Here is a 24,921-nt window from a genome sequence, read left to right as displayed (position 1 = left end):
AAATTTTGATTATATCTCTAAAATAATGAATATTAATTAAGCAGAGCACAGGCGAAAAACAGAGAGTTTCATGAAATGTTGTTGAATCAAGAAACTCAATGAAAAAAATAATGAAATCCATATTCCCACAGACAAATAGCTTTAAACTGACTCAAATTATTCTTCAAAGTAAGGTGAGTGTGCCTCTGCTGAGATGATGATGATGATAATGCTAGAGAACCAAAACTTTAGCTTTGCTAAACGAGCTATGACGACTCCGATGGACTTTCTCCGTTTCTTGATACTTGATGGGTTAGGTTCTCTTTCTGCTGTCGAGTAGTCGGTCGATAAAAGCCATTGCCCCTCGGTCTGATGTACTCACGCTCGCTTCCATCTCGAACTCCCATACTGTAACTCCGAGAGCTATAATGCCCTCTAGAAGACTCGGTGTGGTAGCTCCCTCTTCCTCTACCCCTTCCTGATCACAGTTCAACATTCGGGTGGAATTCAGAACTAAAACTCGAAAAAGATCATGTCGTTCTTGCTTAAATCAAGAATCTATGCTACCACCAGATAGACAAAAGGCCAGCATTGCTAATCAAATTAGTTTCAAAGGATTTCAGCAAAGCCGTTCATATGGTTTATCATATCAGAATATCAGTGGATGCATGTACTTTGAATTGGAAGATATGTCTATCAACATCAAAATTCTGAAGAACACAATGTGCAAGGATGCTTACTTCCTCCTCGGTATGGGATGTTGCTGTTCGCTCTCCGCTCCTCGATGTATACTTGACGCCCAGCAACCTGGGCAGTACCCGCCTGGAAAGGGAAAAAACGAACTATTAATCAGAATCGCAAACAGAATACATTCGTTTTTCGATGGGATTATAAATTTGGTCAACATAGCACCTTGATTGCATTTTGGACCCCAGTCATGTCTTCAAATTCGACGAAGGCGTAGCAGTAACCAACATCCTGAAAGTCGAAAGATAGTTAAACAATCACATAATTTAAGACAGGATCAAGAAATATACTGAAATGATAAGAACATTGCAGACCTTGCGACTCCTAATAACCACACCATCAGAACTGAGTTTGCCAAAATGCTTGAATTCCTCCTCAACTTCTGAAGCAGACACAGTTGATGGCAAGTTTCTTACATAAACAGACTTTATTTCACCTTCAAGCATCGAACATTAACGAAGGTTATACTTCGTGTATAAATAGCTAAAGATACAAATGATGATCAGCTCAACATGGCTAACCTTCATCATCAGTCGAAGGGAACTCCCCTCCTCCTGTCTGTTCCCTTTCAGAATTATTTTGGGGAGCTGAAGTCAGTTGCTGACTGGTGGGAGCTGGAGTGTAGTTTTGCTCCGAAGCAGGTTGTGTGCCCTTACTAACAGGATACGGAGGTGCAACGGTGGGAGCGGGGGCGTCTTGTCCTTTAGAAACTCTTAGCTAAGAAATTAGAATAAAACAGTCAGTTCGGTTATGTTCGTATTGATGAATACTGTATAAAATTACTCATGGTGAATTGATTATTAATGTGGAATCATACAATTGAAGCATATGTGTGCTTTTGGGGCTCCTCAGCATGTTCTTCAACAGAAACAGGCAAATGATCTTGCAAAACAGTTGAGGTGTTCTGATGCATAGAATTTACTTCTGTTGTATTTTCCTCAATAACGTTTTTCGGCTCGGGAACTTGCTGCAGTTGCTGCTCTACAAACTTATGGCTATCCATGTGACCATTTTCTTTGACAACAGGGGCTGTAAACTCTCGCACCTGGACTGGTCCATTGAGTGAGTAATTGGGCACTACAAGAGATAACTTCATTCAGCAAAGAATTACAGGGCAGAGTAGAGTGATCGACACGAAACTTCCAAAATAATAAAAATATAAAACATCAAATTTACAAATCGTAACGGCCCAAGCCCACTGATAGCAAATATTGTTCTCTTAGAGCTAAACGCGTCTGATAAGGAGAGATTTCCACACCCTTATAAAGAATGTTTCGTTTTCCCCTCCCCAACCGATGTGGGATCTCACACAAATAAAAGTCGAGATAAAATCAACTCCACGGGAAACTCCAAGCCAGAACAAAAATCAAAAGGTAATCCAAAAGATCAAATTTTATAAAAATAAGACACTTCAACAGTATTAACAACAGCAATGATTGTGTTCTATAATTCAATACATCAAACCTGTCTCTGGAACTGCGGCAGGAACATTTAAGGTGGGATCCAGATTGGTCTGACTTAATAAGACTGCTGGATAATGGTGCACTGGCTCCTCATCAACAAAGTGAAAGATATCATTCAAAACAAAGTAGCCTTTCTCCTGAGGTGCAAGAAAAAAAGTTTGCACAAATTTTCTCACTCGATTGAAATTCTTCATTTGAACAGAACCAGAAACCATCACAAGAACACCACCATTCCATGATTCAAGTGAATGTGCTGTCTTGATCTCAATCCCAGTATAACTAAGTGACATAACAAGAGCGTGTATTTGCTGCAGTTCAAACAGCAAAGATGAACTAAATGAATCATAAGAAGATAGCAAGAACAAGAAGAAATGTGCCATCAAATCTACCAAATGAAGCATTATCAAACACAATTCAACAGAATATCGATGAAAAAAACAACAGCCATAAGCCACCACAATTCAACAGTAACATTCGTAAAAGATTGTAGCATGAAAAAGGAGAAGAACAAAGAGAAAAATACGAGCATTGCAGTGGCGGTCTCTCTGAAATTGCCATCAATACGAAGCATAGTACTGGCATCAGAATAGAACTGATGAACAAAGTCGGGTTGCTGCTGAAGAACCTGATAGTACTGCCCAACAAAGTAGGTTCCCACCTAAAGCAACAAAATCCCACATCAAATTCCTGCAAGGAAACAAGACCCAAATGCCCAAACAAGAAGAAAACGAAGAAAAACCTGAGCAGCAGTGACCGGAATGTGAAAGGGCGTCCCCATTATCGAAACCCTTAAACCCTAAAGATCGAGAACAAAGAAGAACAGGTCCCACAATCAAAATCTTAGATCTACAATGCTCCAACGAAAAATTAAAACAAAACCCATTTCAGATTCATTCTCATCTATGAACCCAATAGCCTATACTAAGATTTAGAGAGAGGGAGAGAGAGAGAAAGAGCCGTAAGATACTCAGGGAGGTTGTAGAGAGAGAGAGAGCAAAAGGGTTTAAGAGATAAAGCAGGAGAGAGAGAGAGAGAAAGAAAGAACTAGGGAAAAATTTACGAAGGGAATAATCTTCTTCTCCGCCACTGATTTTTGGGTTTTTTTCTGATTTGGGTTTGAAGGTGTTTGCCTCTTCCTGCCAGCCGCTGATGAAATTGGATCCATATTTCTTTCCATTCCGCTGCATTTATTTTCTAATCAATTACGTAATTAAATCAAATGGCAAACACTTTTCCCAAAAAAAAAAAAAAAATAATAATAATAATAATAATAATAAACCATTAATTATTATTATTATTTATTTTGCCAAAATGTCTATTTCTTTGACTTTTTCTCTCTCTTTCCAAAGTCAACATATGACGTCATTTTAATAAAACAACATTTTAATGAAACTACATATACAAAAAAAAACTACCGAAATTATATTTATTTGAAATTGTTGAAAATTATATTATTTTTAATAATTTTTTTTTAAAAAATGTCAAATATTATAAAAAAAAAATAACATGAGCCAACACACTTTAAAGTGCAAAGTGCAGCAGCCGCCATTTCGGTGGATTTAAGCAGCGTTGCTCAGCCTCAAAAGCACATAAATGGATAATAATTTTGCCCATAAAGAGAACGGCACGTTGCTAACCTTGTCTGCCGACACAATTTGCACCATGCTTTTGTGCCTATATGGCGATTCTCGAGCCTTGGGAGACATGGGGCAGCGCAATCTAGTGCTTATGTTACTAATTCTTACGCTCATCAGGGTCTCCTTCTGCCCTGCAAACCAGACTTTTGATTTTCTCCCTTTTGAGGTGAGAAGTCCCTTTAAGATTGGGTTTGTTTGGTGGGGTGCACACCAAGTGTTTGTAGAAAGTCCCCAAAGATTTTTTTTTTTCGATTTGGAGTGTGTGGGCTAGTTTTTCTGCTTTGTGATCGGTTTCAAACGTAATCAGATTGCTAGTTATATAAACAACAAACTCGTCTCAAGACTCCATCGAATATCCTCTTGATTACGTTCATTACAGCTGAATGTTTCGTGCTAAGAAACTCTCTGAGTAGTCTAGGCATTTCCTCATCTACACCATTCAAATACCTCAAATGAGAAGCTACAATTACATTTTTCTTGATGTAAGTATCATCTGCCACCCCAAAAAGGATGAAAACACAAATATTTGTTCCTAAAACACGCAGGTGACATTGTTATTTACTTTCATCTTTGGTTATATATCACATGGATATCAAGCAATGCTAGAACGATCATATTGATTATGGAAGTATTGTGAAATCTTCCTACATTGTTAACATTCATTGAATGGATCCATCAACCAAGTTGTTGCAATTCAATCATATGACTAGTCTCTTGTGGCTACTATATATTGTTTAAATGCACTCTTAAATTGTGATCTGCTCCCCTAAATTCATAGACTTCTTTGTATCGTTCAATCCGCAAGTTACAGCCAATGAATTGTACTACATGGAATTTCGATTTCTCGAAATCCTGACATTCAAAATGTAATCAACATGAGAAATGAATTAGGAATACTAGGTCCATTCTTCACTCTTATTTTGGTGCTTGTAATCTTAGGAGGGGTTCGGGCTTTTAGTATAATTGGGTTAGGGAAACTGGAAACTTCCATCAAATGATTCTCTCAGTGTCTTGTAAGGTATAGGACTGAGTTATGACTAAATGAACAAAATGAACAAACAAGAAAGAAACTTCAGTCACTCGAGCTGCAAGAGCAAGGTAGAAATTCTTTCCTCTTTCCTTTTCAGTCATGATACAATCATTTATGAATTTCAGTGTTGTGACCATCAGTTTGAATCAGGACTGATATGATATCTATCTACCACAAGAATGAAGAGATGGGGTACATACAAAAAGAAAGAAGAGACAAGATTCCGTCACTCCAGGTTTGTCCAGTCATTGTATGCTAACATGCAATAAATCAGTTCAACATTTGCCCTTGTGCTTGTGATCCTTCAGCCAAGCTTACACTTAATACCCTGCCTTCAAATACCTATGAAGTCCAAACAACAGACAATTGAACTACATGATATTGTATGATATAATAATAATGTGAACGAAAAGATACAGGAGAACCAAGGCAGACTCATACCGCATCATTAAGAGCGACAAGAGCTGTCTCCATCTCTGATTTTGTTGAGTAAGAAACAAAGCCATAACCACGTGACCTTCCGGTCTCCCCGTTATAGATGACCCTTGCTCCTACCACATTTCCATATTCTTGAAATGCTTGTGTCAAACTTTCTGATGTTACTGACCAAGCTAAGTTTCGAACAAAGAGTTTATACTCAGTTTCTGGAAACAAATGTTCCTTGGGCTTAGGTTTGTCTGAGAAATTAACCCTCAAAATTCTGCCCATATAAGTCTGATTATACAAGTGATACTCATAGTTAGCATCAGAGTCCAATAGTTCCTGAACTTAAAACTATCTAAGGATAGATATAGCCACATAAAGGAGAGAACGAAAGTGTGTGAGGGAGAGATTCTCACAGCTCCATTCAGATTTTCAATGACTTTATTGCAATCTTCAATACTGTTCATGGTTACAAATGCGAATCCTCTACTTTTTCCAGTATCCCTGTCATATAGAACCTTATACCACTTGAATTGATTAGAGACTCTTACGAAACATGAGATTTAATATGAAAATATGCTCTGGAGAAGTAGTTCAAAGTAAAGATTGAATGAAAACAGTAGAGAAGTCTGTCTTAAGGATTAGACAAATGAAATTGCTACATTGGATCTTTTCTTAAAGCGCCACAGGAGTCTCTGAGTTTAATATATCAGATCTTCCTTTTACAGGGATGTCCTTTTTTTTTTACTTTTTATTAAGATCGAGCCACGGTGAAAACAGTAAAGGCCTCCACCAGAGAGCCTTAACATTTTTTCAGCACCACACAAACAGCATCTTGAAATTTCTCAACTAGGACGGATGAGGAGCTACAGAGTTCCTTCGAACTCGAGCCATCATTGCAAGGATGGAAGTAGATACCCTGTGTTATGACTTCAATAATTAAGGTTAATAGGTTTTCTTTCTAATATCTACTAATGTCAAAACCAACGTAGGCATGGAACAATAGCCCAACTTTACTGCATTTGGTTGTTCAAAAAGCTTGTAGACTACTAATCTTAGATGGACGACCACCATGATTTGAATCCATTCCTTCAAAGTCTTTTTCCTTTTCACTTGTTCTTAATGATCACTAGATAACTCTGATGGTGGTTAATTAATGAAGGTAAAGAAAGGTCAGCAGCTATTTATGAAAACATCCCCACAAATTTGTACAAACAGAGAGCACGTTCTTCAAATGTATAATATATTGGATATCATCTTGGCACGATAGCACCGTAGTAACATGATCATGCTCTTCTATAATGGTCAGTTTCCATAAACCCACTTGTTGAATGTCTCATGGTGTTTTTGCAGCTTGGTAGAACAGAGAATAGCTCATTGGATCAATGTGTAGATGCCACCAAAAACCGGACCTACATGCCCCTAAACAGGCTAGTGGATGTTCTGTGGATGTTTGAACTAATTATAGGCATCTCAATTTTCATTCTACCATATGATTTGAGGTAATTACTTCAAAAATATCTAGATTTGTGGTTTAGATTTATAGTCATGAGCTTGAATTCCAAAGCAAAGCTTTCATGTCATGCCATTAATGAAAGTGAAATCATGTATGAGAATTCCATGTAGAAACTAATCAGTGAACTTTGCAGGCAATGTACCTCAATAAGCTCGGCGACCCCATAATCCTGAACGATAGCGGCAAGCTGGGGACTATCAACACTATAAGGCAAATTCCCAAAATACAGCTTAGTACTCCCGGACTCCACTGGAGAACCACCATCCACCGCCTCCCCTCCTCCCTTCTCCGCACCCTCTTCAACCCCCACCGTCAAAGCCGCCTCTCCTTGCACAGAGGTGGCCGAGATGACCGTAGCCAGCCGCCACCTCTCTGAGAAAGCTCTAAGCGGAGCCGATTTAACGGCCAGAGGGCGGGGCAATAAGGGCAACACTTGGGTAGATGGGGTTGCAAGGGGAGAATCGGAGAGCCAGGGATTGGACCGTGAACCCCTTATGGGAGTGGTGAAGAAGGAGACTCCGGTAGCGGCGGCGGGCATGGTAATGGAATTGGATAGGGAGGAGATGGGTAGCAGCGGTGGAGAGTTGAAAAATGAAACTTTTTTCACCGACTCAAGTAAATTGATGTAGAGTGCCACGGAGTAGTCCATGCAGACGTGGCAGCTTGCTGGCCAATGGTGAGAGATAATGTTTAATCAATTTTTATTACCATTCTTTTATTGTAAATAAAATAATGTTTAGCTTAATAAATATTGAGTTCAAAAATATTAAATTTTGTAATTTATATTTATTTCAGTATTTTTTAAAACTAGAGAAAATAGGAAATTTGCAATATTGGACAAACATACATATTTATATACCATTTACATGCACATTATTTTATTTGTTTGAATATTCTTAGTTATTAAAAAAAGACTTTCAATTGGCTAAATTATAAGAAAATATCCCGAAAGTTAAAACAATAAAATTTATGTTCCACGAGCAACTTAGGGACACTTCCTCTTAATAACTTAGACTCTAAACCGATGAATCAAATAGAATTAAATCTTCACGAAACAATGCTTCTCGACACTATATAGAGGAGGATTCAAACTTCAGGATTCGGTTTGTAAGAAGAGACACACGTGCTGTAATCAGCAAACTATACTCTCGTATTAGCTCGATAAGCCGTGTGACGATATAGTTTAGTTCGACCCTTGTTAACTTTCTCATGCATACGTCGTGCCAAAGCTTTATCTAGCCTTTGAAATCGTCACGGGTGAGGAAAAAGAGAAGAATTGAACATGATATATTTTTTAATGGGTAGTGCATTGCTGTCATGCAATAATAGGTTGGAGCGTTGATGAAGGAATGATGGGAAGTCTAAGTTGGAGAAAAGGCCTAAAGAAAGGGATACCCATTGTATTGCCAATCTGTCATCCCCCAAACGCCACATGATATGTCCTTCCACTTCATTTCTCAACACTTACCAACTTTAATTTTAATTATTCAAAACCGAAGTCTTAGCCTATCTCTCGATATAGGAAGGGCCTTTTTCTTACTTGGTAGCGTCTTTCTCAATTTTATAGCGGACCCATGTATGTAATGAGCCCTCTATAGCCCTGCCTCCCTCACTGTCAAAACTCTCCTCTCCAATAATGAGTGAAGATGATATCTCGAGAAGTGCCCTGTTATCGGATACGAAGATACAAACTATATGATCTCGAAGTTTTTCGCACCCTCTTCTTAATATGGTCCAAATATTTCAATTCTATTTACGCTATTAAAAAATAACTATGCTATGATACTTTGTGTCTTACTCTTCGAGCTATGCTCCGAGTAACACATCGAGAAATGGAAACGATTTGATTATTCAATTTATTAGTGTCGTTGTCAAATCCCCAACTAAAAAAGTGTTCGAATCCATACGTCGGGGAGATCGAGATGGCGCAACTTTGCAAAAAGCATAAAAAAGTAGTGAGAAAACAGACAAGTTATGAATGGATTACCAACATTCTTGTTCTTCACTTGTGTAAAAATTATTTCAATTTGATACATCATTCATTCATTCATTCATTCCCTTCTCAATATAAATAAAAACCCTATTGACCATCAAAAAATGACATCTCCTTTTCAGAAAAAGACATTCTGTTCATAAGAAAAAAGAATAGTTTTTGCATCTTTGAAGATCCAATCCTCCTCTGCTTCTTTCAATAATCTGCACACAAAAAGATCATTCCAAATCTCAAAACTCAGAGCAATTCAAACAGGAAATTTAAAAAAACAATCTGAAAAGTGTTTGTTTCTCTACTTACCATCATGTTTCTTCATTAATCCTCTTGCAAAAAGCAAGCAAATGATCACAAATGCCACTCCTGCTGTTGATCCAAGAATGATAGCCACTGTTCTCCCTATATTTCCTGTTGTTTCACTTTCAAATATTAGATAAACTCAGAATCTCAGCTTTGATTTGTGTGTTCTTACTGTAAAAGTGGAATCTACAAGGCTTTGGTGCTTTACCTGATGAGGAGGAAGAAGAAGATGAAGATAATGGTGATGATCTTGCGGGTACACCATTTGGGTAGTAACTGTAACTTATAAAGCATCTATGGAGATAAAGCTGGCCTGAAATTGAGCTCCCACATTCAACTTGAGCTCTTTGGACAGCGTTTTTAACACATTCACCACAATCTGAATCCCCCAAATCGCCTTCACATTGACCCAAAACATAAACAGATTGGTAATTTGTAGTGTAGAATCCATGGCCACTCACCACACCATTCTCCAAAACAGAGAGGGCGGTGTCCCGCCGCTCTTCAAACCCACTTCCAGCAACATTGGTAGACCCACAAGTTTTGAACAGCATTTCGAGCCCTGAAATTTGGGAAAACCCAGAAACCTCATAAAGCAAATAACAGCCATAGAGTTGAACTCTGGCGGCTATGGTTTTGCCACAGAGAGACTCAACGATTTGTGGGATTTTGCTCACACAATTGTAGCAGTCGCCATTGGTGAGGTCGCCTCTGCATTGGAAGAGGCCATTGATGGTGGCTTGGCCACTTCCAGAGCTGGTTTTGTAGAATCTGGCTTTGGTGGATTGTGAAACCAAGGAGCCAAAAAGGGCTGCAAGCGCTTGGGTGTAAACCCCATTTGGATCTGAGAGAGCTTGCTTAGCACAACCCTTGTAGACCAAAGAGGTGTAATCAGAGCCAGATTGTGCAGGTGGGATTAGTGTAAAAATGAAGAACAACACCATAGAGAGAAGAAGAACAAGAACAGAAAAAGGGCTGAAAGAAGAAAACCCCATTTTCATCGCCATTGAAGAATCAAATCATGGAACTGTAAAAACCCTTTGGAATTCGAGGGAAATGGAGGAAATGGCCAAATGGGTGTTGTTCTAAACAGAGAATCGAGGCTGGGAAATCGTGTTCAAGCTTGGATTATACCTCAAAAATGGCGGAAGGGCTCTTGTTTTTCCCTCTTCCTGGTTTGGCTGGATTTGCCTCTCTAGATGTGCAGAGAACGCATCTTTTTCTTCACTCCAAAAAAGAGTACAATTCACATTTGGCACTGAAAAATACTGATATTTTATTCAAATAGTGATTTCTTTTTTTCTTTTTACTAAAATTCCACTTCAAATATTGTTGCTATGTATGAACAAATAATAACAAATTATTGAAACTAACTAACTTTATAACATTGAATGCTTAGAGGAGATGGGCCAGAAAGAGGCTATGAACATAGAAGGAATCTGCTTTGATGAAGTGTGTAACGTTAAGTTTTGACTCTCAAACTTACTTTCTTTTCAAGAGTCTTAAATGTTAGAACTCTTAGAAGAAGCCTAATAAATTATGAATGGGTCCAAAAAAAAAAATAGGTGAATCTCTCAAATTTGGTAACTTTTTTTTTTATGCAAAAGAATTTAAACATCATGCTTTCACTCCTGAAATCATTAAAAGCTTTATTGAAGGAAGAAAAATTAGTTACGGTGATTAATTAAGAGAATGTTCGGTTATAATTTTTACTGCTTGACTTAAAAAAAATACATATCAATTTTTGTGATTTTTACTGTTTGCCAGGTCTCGAGGCAGCATAAATCCTCTTTACGAGGGGGACATGGTGACTTCTTTAAGCCTGCCCACCAAAGAATCCAACATCGACAAATTGTGAGGTTTGCAGAGAATACACTAGATATCTCCTAGATTGATTTGTTTGATGATTTTCTCCGTTTCGAATAGTCTCTTGGAACGTTTGTTCCTTGTAACCAAAATCCTACCTTGCTAGCATTTCTGGACTTTCATGGTCGAATCTACACAAGCCCGAAAAAGAAAGGTCGGCCACTTTAGGTGTTCTTCCAACTCCTAAGGAAAGGAGTCCTCTATGTGTTCTTAAATACAAGGGATCCCTCAAATAGAGGTTTTACCGGAGTACATTGATGTCGGAGGAGTCTTTAGGTAGGGATAATGGTCTAGTTGTGAAAGAACCAAAGAAGGGGCAACACGTAATTATGGTTGAATTGGACTGCTTCTAAATTTTAGCTAACTTAGTTTTTTTTCCCTTTATCTTTTTCTGTTTTAAAAAAAAGGAAAAAATCGCTTTTCTGTTCACACTCAGTTTCTTTTTCTTATTTTATTTAATTTAATTTTTTTATATTTACCTTCACATTTCTCACTCTACCGCCGTTCTTTCCAATTTCTCTCCGCCGACACCTCTGCTTCTTCTCTTCCGATCTCTGTTCCCAAAGTGGATTCGAAAATTGAAGCTAAAGGTAGCAGATCCCTCGACGGAACACTAATCTCTCTCTTTCTCTCTCTCTTCTTTCATCACTCTCACCCATGTTCGCCTTCAAAGAGAAAGTTACGGAGAGCCTTTCCCGTCTTTTAGCCGATTCCCCAGATTCCGCTTCTCATTCCTTAACTTCACTTGACGACGATCCTTCTCCCGTAATATTCTCATTTCCTCTGTTGTAATCTACTTCGCTGATGTACTTTTAGCTTCATGAACTTGCCGCCATTGCCGATCTGTTTGTTATCTTAATGTTGATGGGGTTTTTCCAGATTTGGGTGCCAATGTGTTTTGCCCAATTTTGTTTTGATAGTTCTGTTTTGTTCTTGCGTTGGTACTGATTGAGATTGACATGTCAAGGGTTGGAGTTTTGGGTCTATGGGAAACTTTTGGCATTCGATTTAACTTGGTTGTATGGCAATGTGGGGTTGGATTCCATTCTCCTTTCTCTGTATTCTAAGTTGGTTTTTACAATGCTGTTTGTTGCGATGTGTAGGTCAGGTCATTCTCTAAAGGAGGAAAGGCTTTGTCTTCCTACTTTTCCTATATTATCCCATTCGCAGGCTTTGAAGGACCCAAATCAGGCCAACCCCAGAACCATTACAGGCCACAACAGCCTCGCCCTGTGCCATATGATCCTGTCAATTTTGATCCTCTAGAACCTTTGGACGACGAGTATAGCACAGCTTGTGGAACTAAGGGAACCTCAATTTTTGAGGTAGAAAATAAGGAATGCAGTCGAGACAATGAGGAAGATTTTGATGACTCTTTCTCCGGAAGGAGTACTAATAGTTCTGAAGTATTTGAAGACGTAGCTCGCCGACCTAGTCCGGAGAAGTCTGTGCAAAATTCTTCGGTTGATTCTGTTCTAATGTCCATTGACACCTATGGTTTCCTGGTACAATGTCTTCCTAACATTGTGAAAGGGCGCCAATGGATCTTGCTATATAGGTAACTTATTGGAAATGTTGCTCTATAGGAGATGGTAGGGATGCATTATGACCTTAACTTGAGTTTCTTTCTAATGAAGGGCAGTACATTGAGACATGGCATATCTCTCCGAACGCTCATCCGCAAGAGTAGTGAACTTTCTGGTCCTTGTTTGCTGGTATGTTGATTATATGACTCCTCCATGTCCCAGATTTTAATCTTATCAAAAAGCTAGATCAGTGCAGAACTTCATGTTTGTTCTATAATGGAGTTGTGTTCCCTGTGCTCGCTCTGTAGGTTGTTGGCGATCGACAAGGTGCCGTGTTTGGTGGTCTTCTAGATTCTCCATTGAAGCCTACTGCTAAGAGAAAATATCAAGTTAGTTGAATTCTCGCCCTCTGAGGATGCTAATTTCCACTCCGTGCCTCATTTTCTTTTGTTTTGGTGTTTAAAACATGACTGTATTGTGTTAGGGAACAAATCAAACTTTCGTCTTTACCACCATGTATGGTGAACCACAGCTCTTCAGACCAACTGGTAAGTTGTTTTTTTCCTTCTTAGTTGCAATCTCTTTTACTTTCATACTCTTTGGTTGTGTATCCTTCGCCACCAATATGCTTGACTGTCAGTTTGTTAAGCCCCTATAGTTTCTAGTGAATTTGATCATTTTCGAAAGTCGAAGTTTCGTATTAATCACGACTAATTTTGCAAGAACGAAAGAATAGTGATAGCGTAGGCATATCCTTCTAATGAAACCGATGTGAAGGTTGCCTGTGACTTGTATTATATATGCCCAAAGAAGTTGTATATTTGGATGTAATACCAACAAGATTAACTCCCATGTAACTGATCTGGGAAACAAAGCAATCTCTTGCATTGATAGAAAAGAGTGAAGGAATGAAGGAACTCCTTTCCTCTTCAATTTTTTCTTGACTGATTTGGAAATATGAATAGGAGCGAACCGCTATTTCTACATGTGTATGGATGATTTACTAGCACTTGGTGGTGGCAGTAACTTCGCATTACGTCTGGAAGAAGATCTGTTAGTATTTCTTTCCTAATCTACTACTCCTTTGTCAACTGCAATGTACTACTTCCATCAATGGCCAAATCTTCTGTTTGTTTTTTAAAAAAAGGTTGAATGGAACCAGTGGACCATGTGAGACGTTTGGTAACTCGTGCTTAGCGCACAGCCAGGAGTTTGAGTTGAAGAATGTTGAGGTAAATTCCAATCCTGGAAAGAATTTTATCTACTGTTCATACTTTTATAACCTTGCATTTACGATGTAAACCCGTTTCGTAAGTTGTTTTTTGGTGATAATGTGTCTATGCCTGCATTCCATCTTTTGCTTATGTTTGTGTAATTTGGGTTAATGCAGCTATGGGGTTTTGCTCATGCTTCGCAATATCTTTCATGACAAGGATGGGATGGTTTGCAGTTTGTGTAATGTTTGAGTTATTGGCTATAAACAGTATTTTTCCTTCTCCAATATTCTTTTTTTTTCTTCCATATTTTAATTTCAAATGTCTGTAGTTTTTTACTTTGTAAGAAGCACATTGGTTCTGGAAAATTAATGTCTTACTCTGGCAGTTCCTACATACAATTTCAGTGTAGGATTGGAAGGGAGTCATTATTCTAAGGACATATTTATAACATCTTATGATCATAATCAATTAATAATAATAAGGTGAATAAGAAAGATGAATCTATTAAAGTTTTTCCACTATCAAAATACAACTAAACGGTGAATGAGAAATGTCATCGTATATTAACAGTTATACAGCTACATGCAGTTGAGACAGGCTACATAATCTTTTTACTCTAATTGCATAGAAATCAGAATCAAACCTGATTAGTTCAAACAACACAAAAAATTTGGTGAGAATAATGCGCTCAACTTGTTGATCTGTGGATGTATAACTCTCAACTTTGCTGGAGATCCTTTTAAAGATGCCTCTGCTTCAGACTCCGTTTTTAATACCATGAATCATACCTGTAATCGTGCAAATATAATGGGAAGCTAGCGTTCATCTTTTTCAGAGTTTTCAAATCTGGATGTAACTTATGCTTCCATCGAGCCATCTTCCCCAGGCACACCGAAAATTCGAAGATTTCGATCCATGGACCCAACTGCCAAGTATTTTGCATCTGGACCAAATTTGAGACAAGTTGCTTTACCTGAAATCGAGTAGAACCGGAATTCTCATCAACAGAATTTTTGGACTACTCACAATAATCCGCATGAATCGTAAATGCTTTCTCTGTGCAGTTAGTAAAGTATCTAACCCATTTTATGAATGTGCTATCTTTATAAAATATATACATGTGCGCACATGTGAGAGAAGGATACGGTACCTGTGCCAGACAAATCTGGAATAGTTTTGATACAATTCCATTCAGATTTCACACTAGCAACTTGGTAAACCCTGCGAGTTCAAGCAACCCTCGTTGTTAGACTTTGTAGAAACTACTAAGAACTGAAAATAAGTGATGAATAAATTGAATACTGATTTCTATTAGACGGAAGGTTAGAAACGATTTCAAGGACCAAACGCTTACCTTAAATCTGAGCCAGCAATCGCAAGGTAAGATCCACTATGATCAAATTCCACTGCAGAACCAGAAACAGATGTTCAGTTATTCCCACAAACAAGACATGACTAAACGTAAAACACTATCTTCCTATTTGTAGAACTGACAGAACATATACTATAGAAAGTTGTAAAATGTTACATCAACCAGCACCTACAGAAAGAAACGTACCAGAGTTTGTTGGAGTTTCTGAATCATAAGGTGAAAATGTACGAAAGTTCTTCAATTTTCGAAGATCCCACAGCTTTACTCCATCATGAGCTGCAGTCTGTGCAGTTTAGATTTATATTAGTTTCAATCATGTCTAAGTTAAACCTTTAACTGCATCCAATTAACACATACCGCTAGGAAGTAGCCGTTTTCAGAAAAAGATATTGCAGTTACTGGCCCAACGTGTCCATCAAATCTGGCCACATTTTTCTGTAAGCAAAAGCATTAAAGAAATTAGTGAACAAATTTAGGGATATGGGGATATATCATGCGAGGCTAGAGAATCTCACACCTGACTTTTTACATCCCAAATTTTAACAAGAGCCTCTGACGTGCCTGTTCCAAGGATGAGACCATCAGGATGAAAGGCTGCAGATGTGTAGCCCTCCGTTTCTGAAGCCTCTGTAACCTGCAGAGGATAAGATTGATAAAACTTCTATATATCAATTCCAGCCGAGCTACCAAACAGGTCACAAAAATCTAAATGGGCGAACTTTTTTAACTACACCAAAATTTTACATCATCACGTAACTGCAAAACACTAGGCTCCTTGCATTTTCCAAGAAAAGAAACTAGCATGTGCTTAACATGGGAAAGTTCATTTCATGTATTTTTTTCAATACTTCCAAGACACAAGGCTCCTTGCATTTTCCAATGAAATGAGACTACTTCCGGACCCTACAACTATTCAAACTTGTTAAGTTGGTGAAAGGCAAACACAAACTTATTCACAATGTGTGGGGCAGCAGCGCAGCACTTCTCAACCTCAGTAGTTTAATCAATTCGATAACAATATTTTTCTTCGAGTAATCGCTGTTTAGAGAGGGTTAAATGTGGAGCATCAAGTCTGAGGAAAATGTACTTTGACCCTATGACCTACTAACCACTCTTCAATATTGAGGAATTGTTCATGTGATATCAAATCCAAAAACCTTGACCTATCATAACCAATTGACAGTTGTATCATATATTTGGAAATATATCAACCCTTAGTCATCAATCTTTGGAAAACAAAACGTAAAAGGCCGCCTAGCACCTGGAGTGTATACATAACACTGTGGAACATAAAACATGCAGTCAACTAAAAGTATATCACAACGCATTCAAGACCGTCTATCTCAGAGTAAACAAATATACACTAATGAAAAATTGAGCATCTTACTAACCTGGGTCAGGCATAATCCTGAAGCAAGCTCATAAAAACACCATGTGTTATCAAGGGAGGCAGTGACAAAGAAGTTATTGGTAGCATGGACGGTAACCGCTTGGACCTGTAAGATTTTGAAAGTTGACACTCCTTTACCGTACGTTAACGCATGAAATTGAGTCACAAAATCAGAACTGACTTGCTCCTATTATATAATTCTTTGGTTCTATAGATTGTTATCAGATTCTTAGCAATTGAGACAATACAACTTAGCTGAGTTGTTTAACCTAGCTTTCAGCTATAACCAGCAATGATAATCAATAATGGTCATTGAATTAAATCAGCTTACCTCAGCTGTATGATCCTTTAAAATGTGCCTACAATTGTAGTTCCCATCATCAGATTGTTGCCACACACGAACAGTCTGAACAATTAGGAGAAGGCGTTTAATACTATTCTCAAATGCAGTCAGAAAAATAGTTGAGTTTAGATTGGAAAAATATCAAAACAATTCAAATGTTATGGTATGATCATTCCTGTTTTAGTTGAAATAACTACGTTCATGAAGCCAAGGTAAATGAAACCTAAAGCCTAAACTCAGAACCAAAAATTTATAAACCAAAGGAGAAGCAATTCATTTATATGTTTAAATTAATAAACCTAGCACTTAGTACTTCGGTTCTGGGAATTAAAGGACAAGAGCAGTTCATTTCTATTTCAGTAATTAATTTCATTTGGTTAGCCATTGACTACACGCTCAGCCAAAGAAGAAATATGATCTTCAGAAGTTACATGGAAGCCTCAGAAGTCACAAATACAAAGTTTTAAGTATACATTCAAAATAGGAAATATTTTCATCATAACCATAACAAGAAAAACTAACCTTGTCAGCTGAACCAGTCAAGAATAAATCATCTCGGGCCACAAATTTGACACTTGTTACCTAGACAAACAGTGTTCAACATTCCAATTAGCAAAGAATATTAATATTACATAGCTCCAGCACTTGAATGCTACAATCCAGCAAAGAAACCTTCTTTGAATGGCCACTTAGTGTAGATAAAATCTCCCCAGATGATCTGTCAAAAATAACAGCATTTGTGTCCAGCCCTCCAGTCGCAATGACATCCTAAAACCAGGAAAAGAAAATTCCTCGACTGAGAAGTAAATTTGTGCACTATTATTAGCAACAGAAATATTCATTTAGAAAGAAAGTCGACCTGCAATTCACCATCATGTCGACATATAGTCAATATCACATCAAGATAAACAATGTATTGTAGAAGATTTATAAGACGAGGCTGAAGTATTATGCAGAACTCTATAAAATAGCTTACTAGTATTCATGCTTTAGTTCATAATACAACGTTGGATTAATGACATGAATAATAGAAATAAACTCACCTTATAAGTTATTAATGCTTTGGTTTATTTCCAAGGCATTTGGACATGATCGCTAAGCTTAAAACTACATTACTTATTCCACTTAAAATTAAATAGTTGCATTTTTCATCAAAAAGAAGGGGAAAACATGGATGAATCCTTCTAAATATTTGAACTACTATCATTTTATGGCTTAAGGAATGAACCGTGAAACATATGTTTAATACAAAACCACCTCATTCTTTATTCCGAAAAGAGCCCATTGGTCAAATTGAATAAAATGGTTAATCACACACGCAAGTATGATTTCAAAGAATTGTTTTAATGAAGGCCACATAATACTTATACGAGCATATTTATTAGAGTAATATAGGTTGATGCACTTTAAAATGATACCTTCTCATGATGGATGTCAAGAGATATAATGCCTGGTTTGCTTGTTTTATGAAGTGGATGGCTAGAAATCTGGGTGTAACTTTCTAGAGCCTCAACAGGAACCAACGTAGGAGGTATCTGAGATAAAAGAATCAATCAACGAGTTAATACACATTTATCAGGAAACCCTGTCCCTGATATCATAAAACATTCACATCATCCATTCAACGATAACCCTTTTATTTAATAGGAAATAATAAGATTTAAATAATTTTTATTATCATCAAAATACCTGCCGCTTCTTCCTTTGTTGTGATAGAGCAGCATTACAATCTGTGAGCTCAGAGATAACAGTGGCAGATATTCCTCGACGTATCTTCTTGCCATCAGGACCCAATTCTTCATCCTCATTAACTGGAAAAATATAAAAAGAACTCAAATCAGAGCCAGAATATTGATGAAAATCCATGTTCATGGATGATTGAATGGACAAACCTCTTTTCCCATTAACACTGACAGCAGCATTAGATGAAACTGGAGTTGATGACAACGGCATCTGCCTCTCGGCCTGAGCAAGTAATGACCTAGCCTCATCGCGTTCCTTTTTAAGTCTTGCAATCACACGACATGCAGCATCATGCTGGAAGAAAAAATATATATTAAATCAATAGTTAGACTTATGAAACTCGTCACCTCACCATGACTTCACTACATAGCAAAACATAAATACATTCAATATATGGCTTGCAAAACATTGTTGGATTACAGAAGTCAACCATAAAGTACAAAGATATACAATAGCCCCAAAAAATTCAATTAGCAAAATCGTGCAACAAAAATATACGATATGGTCATGGATGGACCATGGAGCAAAGATTAAAAAAAAAAAAACTGAAAATTTGTGCTTTACACCCTTAGAAATTGGGAATTAATAAAAATAAAATAAAAAAGATATACCTGATACAAGGCGTGACTAAGCTCCTGTCTAGCTGTATGCAGCTGTTGCTCTAACGCAAAATTGGACAGCACTAAAACATCCCATTCCTATCCTTAGAGAAAATTATATTTTTCAGCGTTGATTAAAAAAAAAACACAATATATGTAAATAGCATGATTTAAGAAAAGAAATAAGTAAAATCCATTTTGTGTTAGACCCATATATCTGATAGGAACAACAATGATGAAGCACATCCTCGAACTTAAAACATAAGATAGCTTAAATTTCAACATAGTTTTCATAAAAGGATACAAATTAAACACTTCATACAATACATGTAAATAGCTTAGCGACCAAAATGTCAACATGAACACCCAACAATGGTCTGACACTTAAGCTTGAAGGATGGTGATTAAGTACCAGTGACTCCCTTGGACGGTGATTAGAGAGGTTTAATAACAACCCCTTGGGTAGGGGCTTAGTCCCCTTTTTTTCTTTTTTGCAATTGCATACTGAAATTGATTCTTACCCTTAAAAAGGGACACGGTAACTAAGGATATAATATGGTAGTCTGATAAAGATAAAAAACTTGAAAATAAACATTATAAACAATCATATACTTCTCATTATATAGAACTCCATGCTTACCCGATAAATTGGGAAAGCATAACTTACTAAAAAATAAATCACATAATAATGTACTGCTATATACATGATAATACAATTGAAGCTAAACAAAACATCCAACGAAGCACATTAATGAAGAAAATTGAATCTTCCAGGAGCACAAGAGCGTCAAAGCTATTGATCAAAAGTACAACTACAGCGATAAAATAGATTACAGAGCATAATTCCATACATTCTGGAACATTCCAAGCATTCCAGGGATGCTAGCAGCTTGCCTGGGCTTGACTATCTGCACAAAAATTAATGAACAAGAGGGAAGTTAAAGAAGGGGGAAAAAAAGAAAAAGAAGAAAATATTCAGATGGAAATGTACTAGGATGTCTCTAGCCTTTAATCCCAGCATTTTTCAACTTCATGAAATAGAGCTAGGTACATAACAGACCACTTGACGTTCTAATTCAGACACTTTCTCCAAATCTATACTAACATGTAACATTGCACACGCGTGTTTTACAGAGAAATGAAGAAGGCCCAAAGAATTTAGAATTTAACTAAACAGAATCAGAGATATTTCCATACCTTTCCAGTTTTAATTGGAACCATGTCATCGATGGAAAGCGGTTCACCAGTAACAGGGCATTTCCCATAGTCCTGGAGATGCAATACAAACAATTTACACTAATCAAACGCAATATTTAGTTTGTTGAAAAATAATTCTAAACATATACAAACAAAAGCAAGAAAAAGTTGCAAAATTTTAAATCAAATCCCTTCGACTAAATCCCATGAAACTCAAGGTAGTATTAGAGTGGAGCAAAGAAAAGCACTAAAAATCATTTATACTGTATGAAATAAAATTATTTGACCAAATCTGAAGATAATACCAGGCAGAGAAGGATTTATTTTACATGGTCAGAGTACGACGTGTAAAATCGCTACCCCTATTTTTTCCCCTGTTACATGTAAAGCGCAAAAACTAAGGCCCCATTTGATAATCATTCGGTTTTTTGTTTTTCGAAATTGTACTTATTTTCTCACAATTTCCACAATGTTTCTAGTTTTCTCTTGGTAAACATTTGAATTTTCACCCAAATTCTAAAAACAGTAACTAACCAGTTTCTATAAACTACATTTTTAAGTTCTCAAAACATGGCTTCAATTTTGAAAATGTACCTAACAAAACAATAACCTATGAAAAATTGGAAAAGTCCTGTTTAACTTCCTTATAGAAAATTTGAAAAGTCAGGTAAGAAACGTACTACAAAAAGATATGGAAGTACGCTTTCCTTTCTGAGACTAAATTTTTGGTCGTCTGACATTATAAGATTTTAAAAAAATCATTGAAGGTGCGGATAAAAAAATCCGACTTGGGAAAAACAAACTGAAATGACTCTAAGTTTCAGAATTCTCAGCTGCGAGAAAACACCTCGATTAAAATATAAAAATCTTTTCAAAAGTAAGGAAAAAAAATGGATAAAGCACCCTTGAACCCCATGATTCCCGAAAATATAACTCCATGAGCCAAATAAAGACCGAAAACCAGATTTCCATTACGCAGAGTGAAGCAAAAACCCTAAAAAGGCATGGAGAAAAGAGTCAAGTGGGAGGGAAAAGAAAAAAGCAAGCATACAGAAATGTGCCTCTCGATTAAACGCTTCTCGAAGAGTAGTCCAGAATTCTTGGAGACAACTGGCTCTTCCGGAATCTCACCGGAAACTGTAGAGCAGCACAAGATACCAGTAACAGAAATCAACACAAAACGAAAGAACAGCAGGAGGAATTACCAGGAATTAGAGACAGGAGAACTTACTGGAGCAGTTCATTTTATCGGAGAGCTAGGGCTTATGAGTGCAGTAGTGGCGGAGCAGGATTTTCAAAGACAGCGGACAGCACTGCTAGCCAGTCAGCAACCAGCAGCGCGAGAGGAAGATGAGCGGGAGAGAGAGATCGGGGGTAAAAAAGAGCGCCTGTTAGCTGATACTAGGGATTTTCAAAGCTTGGCTTATATGGGCCGGACTCCCTTCTGCCTGGCCCATTGGGCTTCTATTATGCGCAGCCCATAAGCAGCCCAATTGGTGACTGAGTCTACTCAGATTTTGTCGATTTATTTTTTTTATAATATATATTTAAGTTTTCATATTACTAAATTAATTATTCACATTTATATTAAATATAGTTTAATTTTTTTTATTTTTCGGAATAGATAGCAAACCGGAACTAAGAACGTAGAGCTATACTAAATTTTGACAAAGGGACTTCTGTCCGTCTCTTCTAGAAATCTTGTTGCTAAGAACGTGCGTGATTATTTTTTGAACCAACCCTTCTCGTAGTTATGTGATTTTTTGAGTAAAATATATATAAAATCTCGATCACAGTCTAAATAGTCATATTTTGTTTCCTTTCGACAAGTCGTGGAATTTAGTCAAGTCTACTTTCACCTTTAATTCCAACTTGCAATCACGTCTCTATCGATGTAGGATACTTTTATGAACTGTTAATGCTTATGCTTTATCTTCATCAGTCACGTACGAAATCGTCTTCAAAAGGTCAGCATCACTCATCCTTTATCATTTATGAACATTGACCCTATTCTACTAGACCTATGTTTTTTAGATAGCTGCATCTATCAAGTTTAATATAAAATCATGATGCATTTTATACTTCATTAATGATGTCGATTCTTCTAATAAATAAACGTCACAACTCTTCACACGTCTTACATATTAAATTATTGAAAATGAACGTATAATATAGTCAATGAATAAAACTATATAATATATAAATTAATTAATAAACGAATGTTCCAAGTTTAAAAAAAAAATAATTTAATTTATTTAAATTGAAGATCCGTGAATATTTAAAATATTAAATTGAGTATATGTAATTTTAATATTGATATGTTTATTTAATAATTTCATATTCTCATTTTTACCTATTTATTTATTTCTTTTAATTATATAGAAAAATTATAACTTTTTAATAATAATGTAGTTCAATCATAGTCGTTAAAAAACAACAAAACACGTTTCTTCAAAATCACGAACAAATCAAACCTAATCTAAGACGATTTTTTCACAATCGAGTATAACACCAGATCACGACTACTAGCCAAAACGAGAAACAAACGGTCTTATCCCAAGTACACGGGCCCAAGTAAATAAGCTTAAGAAGACAAAAGAAGGTTGAATAATGTGGAGTAAAATAGAAAAAGGAGTAGGTAGATGGCCAAAATGGTTTGAAAATAGGATGCATGTGAAGAAGTTAGGTAATGTGGTGCAAAACAACAAAAATTTGCCCTTTTGTCTTTCAACGGCTAGTGGCGTTTTTAATTATTATTTTAATATTATCATTGTAATACCTCGAACCTACCGCTACTAGATATTGTCGGTTTTTAAACGCGTCTTTTATAAAAAAGTTTTCACACATTCATAAAGAATGCTTAGTTCCCTTCTCAAACGAGTCGACGTCCTCGGTGTCACAATCGCACTTTTGATGGCAGCGGATTTGCGATTGTGCGGCACTCACTTTCCAACGACAAGTAAGATAAGCCAATTCGTTCTTGCGTCGCCTACGGCCAAACGACGTATGCTCGAGCCTCTAGCCTCGATTTTAAGAGAAAGTTTTAGAAAACGAAGGCAGAGAGAGATTTTCGAAAGAGAGATTTTTGAAAGAGACGTTATATAAGCAAGCAAGAGATAAATAACAACGGCTCACATGATATAACCTTGGGTAGGGAGAAGTTGACAACTAGTCGTATCCCCCTATAGTACATTCTGAGGCATTTCATGTCTGACAGACCTATACATGATATTTCTGAAACGTCATACTTCCTAGAAATACAAAAGTAAAATACTAGAATATGAAAATACATAAAGGGTTTGGACGAACATGACCGTGACACTCAGCACTCGTTTCTCTCTCCAATTTATGTGGGATCTTACAATCTACCCCTTCGATGTCTAGCGTCTTCACTGACACTCGTTTCTCTCTCTAATCAATTATATCATTTCAGTCCATTTTTTTTTTCAATGGAGGGTGGTTTGGTGGTGGGGCAATTTTTTGAGCAATCTTATATTGAGTGACCTCCGGTGAATTTTCCTACGATATATGTGAGTGAAGAAGACAAATCAAACTAAAATGACTCGTGTTCGTTCGTAGGGATAGTCTTTACTCCTAGAAGCTATGAGTAACTAACATAACTATATCGACGGTGAAGAATTAATGTTAGCTAAAAGAGGATAATGAATGGTGAGACGATGACGATAACATCAAATTGTTGCTAGTCCAACATGGAAGAGAAACGATTATAGAGATTGATTGGGAACGGCATGTCGGTGATAACTTACATGTAGATCTAAGTGAATAAAAAAAAAAATTAAAAAAATTAAAAAAAAAAAGTTGAGTAGGCGTTTACTACAAGTAAGCACAATGCAAGCATTCAACGAATTTTAATAGATGCATGTGTGACATTTAAATCCACGTCATCTACCAATTAATCTTTTTACTCTTTATTTATGACCTAAGTAATACCAATTATCTTACGTGGCAAATTATTATTATTATTTTAATTACATGAAAATCCACGTGGCCTAATTTACTGAATAAAATAAACGAAAGGAGAGTTGTGTATTTTCACATTGTGATTTTGATATCTAACAATTTTAATAATGAAACCACAGATAAAGAAGGAGATTTTATTGAAAACTTTTTAACGCACATCATTTTTTTCATTATTATTATTATTCAAAGTCTACAAATCAATTGAGTAGTAATTTAATTAAAAAGTTCAAACGCATTTAATTCATAAAGCAATCACGTGACCACGAGTCGTTTATATATTTTAAAACAATAATTTAGATATTTTAAAAATAAATTGTCTAATTATCGTCATGTAATTAAATACCATTGTTTAACTAATTAATTAATATTCTATTTATTTATTTGAATTTAATTAATTCAAACATGGAAAAGCGACAAAAATTCTAATTTCTATCTAAATATTAAATGAGGAATAATTTTAGAATGACATAGTAAAGAATAAAAAGATTCTCAATTATGTTATTATTATGACTTTGTTTAAATAAAGGGAGTGATAATGAAAGAGAAGAAATTAATAACAATTACTCGATTATAATTTATATGAGCCTTAAATGGCAAATATT

At 36.5% G+C, this 24,921-nt stretch overlaps 4 protein-coding genes across 4 annotated transcripts; 1 reads left to right on the top strand and 3 right to left on the bottom strand.

Annotated features, from left to right (window-relative positions):
* Positions 1-9: 9 nt before the first annotated feature.
* On the bottom strand, positions 10-7,459 carry LOC111790085. The gene is made up of 13 exons (XM_023670884.1): positions 6,938-7,459; positions 5,696-5,797; positions 5,298-5,570; positions 5,175-5,198; positions 2,713-2,847; positions 2,191-2,497; positions 1,544-1,803; positions 1,248-1,443; positions 1,041-1,162; positions 892-957; positions 720-801; positions 362-457; positions 10-308 (listed from the first exon to the last, which is right to left on the bottom strand). Exons 1-13 carry the CDS (start codon positions 7,442-7,444, stop codon positions 157-159), a joined length of 2,322 nt encoding a protein of 773 aa, XP_023526652.1. The 5' UTR covers positions 7,445-7,459; the 3' UTR covers positions 10-156.
* A 1,291-nt stretch (positions 7,460-8,750) lies between these two features.
* Positions 8,751-10,619, bottom strand: LOC111790521 (cysteine-rich repeat secretory protein 3-like). The gene is made up of 3 exons (XM_023671439.1): positions 9,294-10,619; positions 9,089-9,193; positions 8,751-8,991 (listed from the first exon to the last, which is right to left on the bottom strand). Exons 1-3 carry the CDS (start codon positions 10,090-10,092, stop codon positions 8,984-8,986), a joined length of 912 nt encoding a protein of 303 aa, XP_023527207.1. The 5' UTR covers positions 10,093-10,619; the 3' UTR covers positions 8,751-8,983.
* Positions 10,620-11,287: 668 nt separating this feature from the next.
* Positions 11,288-14,087, top strand: LOC111790520 (TLD domain-containing protein 2-like). Its single transcript, XM_023671438.1, has 8 exons — positions 11,288-11,716; positions 12,055-12,509; positions 12,594-12,666; positions 12,786-12,866; positions 12,962-13,025; positions 13,443-13,530; positions 13,625-13,709; positions 13,868-14,087. Exons 1-8 carry the CDS (start codon positions 11,609-11,611, stop codon positions 13,904-13,906), a joined length of 993 nt encoding a protein of 330 aa, XP_023527206.1. The 5' UTR covers positions 11,288-11,608; the 3' UTR covers positions 13,907-14,087.
* Positions 14,088-14,181: 94 nt separating this feature from the next.
* Positions 14,182-21,721, bottom strand: LOC111790519 (pre-mRNA-processing factor 19-like). Its single transcript, XM_023671437.1, has 18 exons — positions 21,570-21,721; positions 21,390-21,475; positions 20,339-20,410; positions 19,993-20,049; positions 19,154-19,240; positions 18,692-18,836; positions 18,489-18,610; positions 18,218-18,334; positions 17,472-17,567; positions 17,322-17,381; positions 16,788-16,862; positions 16,458-16,562; positions 15,584-15,700; positions 15,424-15,501; positions 15,253-15,349; positions 15,049-15,100; positions 14,845-14,915; positions 14,182-14,667 (listed from the first exon to the last, which is right to left on the bottom strand). Exons 1-18 carry the CDS (start codon positions 21,580-21,582, stop codon positions 14,552-14,554), a joined length of 1,566 nt encoding a protein of 521 aa, XP_023527205.1. The 5' UTR covers positions 21,583-21,721; the 3' UTR covers positions 14,182-14,551.
* Positions 21,722-24,921: the final 3,200 nt, after the last annotated feature.

This window comes from Cucurbita pepo, chromosome LG03 (genome assembly GCF_002806865.2).
Source record: "Cucurbita pepo subsp. pepo cultivar mu-cu-16 chromosome LG03, ASM280686v2, whole genome shotgun sequence".
NCBI classification, from domain to species: Eukaryota; Viridiplantae; Streptophyta; class Magnoliopsida; order Cucurbitales; family Cucurbitaceae; genus Cucurbita; species Cucurbita pepo.
Note: the sequence above shows the minus strand (reverse complement) of the source record. Positions and strands in the feature narration are given on the sequence as shown.